At 41.2% G+C, this 7740-nt stretch overlaps 1 protein-coding gene across 1 annotated transcript; it reads right to left on the reverse strand.

Moving 5' to 3' along the window:
* Nucleotides 1–6550: 6550 nt before the first annotated feature.
* LOC121457427 (olfactory receptor 51F2-like) lies at nt 6551–7498 on the reverse strand. Its single transcript, XM_041666089.1, has one exon. The coding sequence runs from the start codon at nt 7496–7498 to the stop codon at nt 6551–6553; it is 948 nt and encodes a 315-aa protein (XP_041522023.1).
* Between the last annotated feature and the right edge of the window lie 242 nt (nt 7499–7740).

Consider the following 7740-nt stretch of genomic DNA (forward strand, 5'->3'; position numbering starts at 1 on the left):
AGAGAGAGAGAGAGAGAGAGAGAATGAGAGGGTGGGATTGAGTACATGAGTACAGGTGACCACTGAAGCCTGAGGTGATGGGTTCCCCAGGAGCTGGAGCAACAGGCCAGTGAAGCACACATCAGTGCTGAGAACTGAACCCAGAGTCTCTGCAAAGCAGTGTGTACCTGTAACTGCTGCGCCGTCTCAGCATCACAAAGGAGCTTTACTCAGCCACAAAGAACATAATTATGCTATTTTCACAGAAATGACTATAATTGCAAATCATCATGTTAAAAAATAAGACATTCAGAATGACACATTTTCTCTTATACTTGGAATTTACGCAAAATACATACATGCCTGACTTTTTGTTTTGATGGATTTTTTGTTTGTCTGTTCATGTGCTACACAAAGTGGTTTCTCTGTGTAGCCCTGACTGTCCTGGAACTCACTCTGTAGACCAGGCTGAACTCAGACACACCCACAACTGCCAGGATTAAAGGCGAGCACTACCAATACCTGGCATCTGGATATATATGAACATATAGTATACATATATGTATTATAAAGAGGCTGTCTGAGATATAAAAAGCAAACAAGTGAATGAGCAAACCACAGTGATAATGACATGAAACATCACAATGAAACCCACTGTCCTGTATGCATGGCTATAAGTTAATCAATGTTCTGTTGCTGCTTTGCAGAGCACACTGCTGTCTGTCTCTCCAGTCAGCTTGGATGTGAGTGTAGTTTAACAGCACATATAAATGATGTGATCTATAATTCAAAATAAGAAAAAAGAAGCAAATCACAAGCTGAAACTGCCCTGAAAGACAGGGGGAAAAATGGGCTTTGTCATAAGCAAATGAATGTGTAAACAAATAAAATGCAAGGATGCATGGGGTGTGACTGCGTTATGAATTCAGTGATTTGAGAATGCAAGGATGCATGAAGATGGGACATTAGACTGCACTATGTATTCAGTAGTTGTGAGAATGCAAGGATGCATGGGGTGGGATTGTGCCATGAATTCAGTAGTTGTGAGAGAGTTTCTGAAAAAGCATCAAAACGTATCTCTGAGTGTGTGAAAAATATTTGTACAGAAGGTGATAGATTAAAATCCAGAGACTGTGGTCTTCTAGATGGATTTAAATACCCTTAGGGTGTAAAAGATACAATATGTCTGAATGGCAGGATATGAGAGACGATGTCAAAGGTTAAGGAGGGTCTGAGAGTGACTCTGCTGGAGTCACTAGTATGTGTGAGGCTCTAGGTTCTGTCCAAATATCAGAAAATAAATGAAGAAATGGAGGTAGGAAGGAAGGGAAGGAGGGAAGAAAATATGAAGGAAAGGAAAAAGGGAAGAAGGGAGGTAAGAAGGGGGCAGGAGGGAGGAAAGGAGACAGAGGGGAGGAGAGAGAGAAAGGAAATGAAAAGCTTGTCATAGCAAAAATCTACACAATAATGTTGACTCCATTGACAACATAAATTCAGTATTAAAGTACTTGTTCTTCTCTTTGTTCCCCTGCTTCTTTACCAGTCACAGCAAGCTGCCTGTCTTAATTTTCTACAGCAATGATTCACACATGCAGCGGAAATCTGGCATCTGGCATTGACTGCCATAAAAATTCTGCTGTGTGAGGCCTGTGGCTACATCTGAACGTACTGAGACTTCAGTGGTTTGAAACAAGGCACATTCTTTACAATTCTGTGTTAGGCCAGAATAAAACAAGGTTCTCAACTCAGGATCTGACAGAGCCAAGCATGACTTCTCATCACAGACAGTCTTCATCAGGAGCTGGAGTCCTCTCCGGAGATTATTCAAGATATGGGCAGAAATTAAATCTTTGTGGTACAAATTTGAGGTCTCCAGTTTCCTGCTGGCTAGTGACTGGAAGAGGAGACTCCTGCATTCTGAGCCCCACCTTCAGTCTCATGCACGTGGTCTTCTCACAACAAGAAGCTGTACCTCTTCAAATCTAAAACAAGAACCCCTCTGCAGTTTCACCTTGCCTCCAGAAGCTTCTGTGATTAGGACACAGAGCTCAAGACAATGTGGTTTAGACAGACTTGATGTAAACCTACCAAAGACCATTTCTGCATGAGGAAAACTCAACTTAGTCTAATATACATGACCACTGCAGTGGTTACTCCTTACATTAACATGCCTTGCTCACACCAAGGGAACCAAGAGGTTGTTCTCATACAGAACAAGTAATGGGGGTGAATAGCAAACTTTACTGCCCTCGAAGAATTCTACATACCACAATTAACTGAGCCACCAACCCTCCAAACCTTTTTATTATTATTTCTTTTATGTTTGAGATTATAACATAAATACATCATTCCATCTTTTCCTTTCCTCCTTCCAAACTCCCACATACAACTCCGGGCTCGCTTTCAAATTCAGGGCCTCTCATTAATTGTTTTTATGTGGATATATGTGTATGTATATTCATTTACTGAACATCCTTTTTCTCTAGTTGCACTTGTTACACTTAAATCAGTTCTGTAGAAATATTGCTGTGAGTAGTTTCTTTGCCTGTGTTCCCAGTTCCCAGACTTTCTCCACTGACGCTGGTCCGGGCTCTGCAAACCACACCTGCCGACTCCCGCCCCTGCAGCACTCTTCTCTGGCTCCAGCACGATGTCAGACTCAGCATCTCTGCACTGCAGACGAGCAGTTTTCACAAACTGGCAAACAGAAAACTCTGACAAACTCTACCTGAGGTTTTCCTTACTTAACCAGCCACACAATATAGAAAAGCCCCTCCCACTGATGTGACTGACTTAAATGATATCGCTCTATCTTTTCTGAAAGAAACTAAGCTCTTTAGACTCCCTATCTGATCAAGAGTAATTATAAATCCAACATAAGTTTCTATTTATGGAAACACTCAATGATATCACCTTCACTAAGGACACACTTCTTGCTCTGAAGTGACGTGCTTTTTCGATTCATCCACACAGACTAATGGTTATTCTCTTGCTTGATTGTGTTTTCTGAAAGCATAGCTCTGCAAATAAAATAAGCTGGTGATAGGACATGTACTTATTATCATTATGTCCTTTTCAAAGGTTGCATCTTATTTTTGATTACTTGGCTTGTGAAAGTGTGTAGGGGGTGGGGCTGTGCATGCAAGTGCAGGTGACCACAGAGGCCACAGCCATTGGGTCCTCCTGGATTTGAAGTCACCTACAGCCTGTTGTGGTCCCCTCATGATGGGTGCTGTAAACTAAACTTGGACTCTCAGTATCAATTTTATGTCCTCCCAACCACTGAGTCCTCTCTCCAGGCTCTCATCATTACTCATTAAAACTTTCTGTTATATCATAGGAAATGAAAATAACTAATCAACGATTATGAACTTACCTAAAGACCTCACTGTATGGCCTTCAGCACTCCCCCTTCTCCAGGACTTCAAACACTCTTACTCAGGTTACACAGCTTAGGAAAGTAAAGTTTGAAGGGTGTGTGTGTGTGTGTGTATGTGTGTGTGTCTGTGTTAATGTATTCACATGCTTGTGGAGGTTGCCTGTGCATGCACATACATGTGACCGAGGAGGACATCAGTTGTGATCTCTATCACACTTCAACTTATTCTCTTCAAACAAGATCTCTCACTGAGCCTGGGCAAAGCTGGAGGTTAGGAAGCCTCAACACAAACACCATGCATCCTCCAGGGTGTTGGCTTTTTACACGGGTACCAGAGCTACAGACTTCACTTACCATTCTTGCATAGCACCATCTCTGACACACACTGAGCTATCTCCCCAAGTCCCTCCAACAAAATGGGACGAAGTCTCATATGTATAGGAAGGCCTCAAACTCTCTGTGTAACCAAGAATTACCTTGAATTTCTGATCCCTCTGCGTCCAATTCTAGAGTACTGGAATTACAACAATGCGCCTTTTCATCCTGCTTTGCCACCACATCTCATTTATACAAAACCTGGGCTTTGTGCATGCTAGCAACTGACATATATCCCCATTTCCTGTACCAAAAATGTTAAATATGACTCATGGACCTCATTCATAGTTACCAACACCATCTGCCCACTCCAGGTATGTGTGTGTGTGTGTTTGTCTGTGTGGGGGGGATACGTGTGTGAGTGTGTGTGTGTGTGTGTGTGTGTGTGTGTGTGTGACATTTGGGATTGTTCACAGGTGACCCTGGTTTATTACTGCATAATAATCTCCTCTCTGCTCAACCACTTGTTGACACTGGTCTACTTACGTAAGATAATGATATCTCATGTGAACTATAACACAGTATTAAAGGTTCTATGTTGAGCTACCTTCAGTTGTCTCCTTTCTGGCTAATGATTCACCAAAATTGTTAGAATTGTGGGCAATTCAACTCTCCAAACTCTATCAAACTCCTTCCATCAACTAGACAAGTTTTCCAATGAGTACATACCAGTCCACATTTATGAAGTTTGGAAGGTCAGCGATGGTATGTGGGGGTCAAAAATGGCAGCACTTGTAAAGAATCTGTGTGATAGCAAGTGAATCAAATACAGGAGTTGTGTGATGATGGCAAAGGAAGATGACAATGGAGGGAGTGGGCACATAGGGCAGGAGTGGCAGCTGACCTTGGACTGCAGTTCTGAGTGCTCCAAAAAAACTCAGAACTGTATACATGCTTTCACCTCTACACAGCAAGACAATCTTAATGGACCACAACTAAACTCTCTCAGAATGTATGGCCAAAAGCTGCAAGTTTCTGATTTTCCTGGGTTTCCTTGGGAATCAAGAAGACCTCCCTGAAGTTAACAGAATTTTTTAATTCTTACAAGAAACAGCAGAGGTAAAATATATTGTTTTCCTGAATGCAACAGTTTTACTTACAAGTACACAGGTTATTCTTTCGAGCCTTTCTGGAGAAGAGGGCTGAGGAGCTGAGGTCTTCTGCTCAAAGATACAGAGCACACATAGGGAGACCTGTCTCAGACTTTCTGAAATCTTTCATTAGAAAACCCCGGAGGGAGATGATGTGGACCTCAGAGGATGACCTCCCCTAGGCTGCTTCTACTTCACGGTGTCCTTCCCGTCAGCATCACTGCTTGCTCGTTAGTGTCTGTGGAGAAACGGGTGCTGGGTGTCTCTCTTCCCAAGTCTGAGAATCTCCTACAAAAACACATTAGCCCCATCCATGCTGGAATGTTGATGTCCTGATCCTGTGTAGGTCTCGGGCAGGAAAACATAGTTGCTGTGATTACATGACTCTGCAAACTTCAGAAAGATACCGTCATTACTGGCCCATAGACAACAAAAATCTTTACTAATTCTTTCAAAAAGCACTGTAAGGATTTAACATGTTCCAAAGTTTCACTAGAGAAATACAGAAAAAAGAGGACTCTTTGCCCCTCAGAATCTACAGTCCAAAATTAGAGATAATAGTTTAGAGATCAATCATAATACTTAGTTTTCATTAATAATTTTAATTAAGATATTATGGAATACAAGATGATAATTCACTATATGTGTTCAGTGCATATAGATAAAACTAGGTAAGCAGTTTCATCTTCTATATAATATTTTTAAACATCAATATAAACTGAAATAATTGTATAATAATGAGATAAAGCTTCAGTTTCTTTACGACTCTATTGTGCAATAATGAAGTCAGTAGAAGTGTCCCTATAGATACATTTTACACAATAAGTCACCATATCTTGTAAAATTGAAATATTAATTCATTTAACAAAGATATCTCAAGGCCTCTTTAAAGAGCTAGAAAAGTACTTATTTCAAGCACTTTGTTCTCACTGCTTAATTCTACTATTAAGTAACCATAAACTTAAGTTAACCATATTGTATCATGTACAGAAGTAATAATAGGACAATAACTATACAACATAATATCTCTGTCATTAGGGAAACCTTGATCTAAAATTTATAGTCAGAAAATTACAAAATTGTCAGAATAAAAAAAGTATTAATTTTTTTCTTCTTGTTTTTATTATTTTTTATTGATTTTTATTGAGCTCTACATTTTTCTCTGTTCCCCTCCCTGCCTCTCCCTTCCCCTTGGAACCTAAGAGAAACATACATAGATATAATCAACAATGTAAGTAGAAAAAGACAAGATCTCCTAAGTAAATTGGGAGCATGGGAACCTTGTTTTTGTTTTTTGAGACAGAAACCATGTCTCAAACCATGTCATGGAACTCTCTCTGCAGACCATGCTGGCCTCAAATAAAGAGAGATCTGCCTGTCTCTGCCTCCTGAGTGCCTGGGATAACAGGTGTGTGCCATGAGCAGCTGACTCTAAAAACAACAACAACAACAACAACAAAACATTTAACTAACAAACTCTTTAAAGACAGGATAAATCACACAGGTGAATAATCAAATGCAGAAAATGAGAGAAGACTCTTTTTTCTTTATTACTTTATTTTATGACCGACTATGGCCTCCCCTTCATCCTCTCCTACCACACAAATCCCCACTTCCCTTCTTCACCCACCTTATCCACCCCTCATCCATACTTCCCTAGAAAAAGGTGAGCCTCCAGGGTCATCTGCAAAACATGGTATATCAAGCTAGCATAAAAGCAAAAATTCTAAAACTTTGGCTTACTGAAGAACACTTTAATCACAGCCTTGCGAATTTGTTTGGTCTTCACACTATAGATTATGGGATTCATTACAGGAGGGATGAGGAGATAAACATTGGCAATTAAAGTATGAACAAATGGAGGAGCATGTTTTGCAAACCTGTGCACCAATGAAAGGCTGATCATAGGGATATAGAAGATGGCAACAGCACTGAGATGGGAAACACAGGTCCCAAAAGCCTTTTTTCGCTCCTCCTTGGATGCAATGCAGAGCACAGAGCGGATGATCAGAACATAAGAGAGAAGGATCAAGACAGAGTCCAAGCCTGCAGTAGAGATGACAGTGACCAGGCCAAAGGCACTGTTAACCTTGGTGTCTGAACATGAAAGCTTCATCACGTCAGGATGGAAGCAGTATGAATGATGGAGCACATGACTACGACAAAAAGACAGACGCTTGAGGAGCAGGAGCAAAGGAACAAGAGCTGTGGTCCCCCTAATTACAATTACAAAACCCACCGCAATGATCCGTGAGGTGGTTAAGATCATAGCATACCTCAGTGGGTTACAGATGGCAATAAAGCGGTCAAAGGCCATCACCAGGAGTACTGAAGACTCCATGAATGTAAAGCCATGGATAAAGAACATTTGGCCAATGCAGGCATCAAAACTAATCTCTCGAACATTGAACCAGAAGATGCCCAACACAGTTACCAATGTGGAAAAGCACAGACCCAGGTCTGTGAAGGACAGCATGGACAGGAAATAGTACATGGGTTCATGGAGGCTTGACTCGGTGATGATGACAAAGAGGATCATGCCGTTCCCAGAGATGGCAATGACATATAGGCAGCAGAAAGGGATAGAGATCCAGGCTTGAGAGATCTCAAGACCAGGAATGCCAGTGAGGAAGAAGACTGTTGGGTAGGCAGTGCTCTGGTTGAAGTACGGCATAGTGACTTGAGGAAGCAGGTACTCTTGGAGGACAGGTACACATCCTATAATGACAAAAACAGAAATGCTTCCAATCTCTACTACATACCATGCATTTAGGAACACTGGAGAACAAGTTCCTGCCCCTCATCTTTAATAGAAAGGCCAAGCCATTTGCTATTATATTAGATGTCAAACTGAACACGGGTCAACTGGGGGAAGAAATAGCACTAACATCTGATAGGAGACCCAGGTTTTCAGAA

The sequence above is a fragment of the Microtus oregoni genome, unplaced genomic scaffold, assembly GCF_018167655.1.
Source record: "Microtus oregoni isolate MIOR12 unplaced genomic scaffold, Mior012 000016F_ref0000370, whole genome shotgun sequence".
Taxonomy (NCBI): Eukaryota; Metazoa; Chordata; class Mammalia; order Rodentia; family Cricetidae; genus Microtus; species Microtus oregoni.

What these genes read in the sequence shown, in the direction of transcription:
- LOC121457427 (XM_041666089.1), bottom strand. Translation starts at nt 7,498, where the DNA reads ATGCCGTACTTCAACCAGAGCACTGCCTACCCAACAGTCTTCTTCCTC.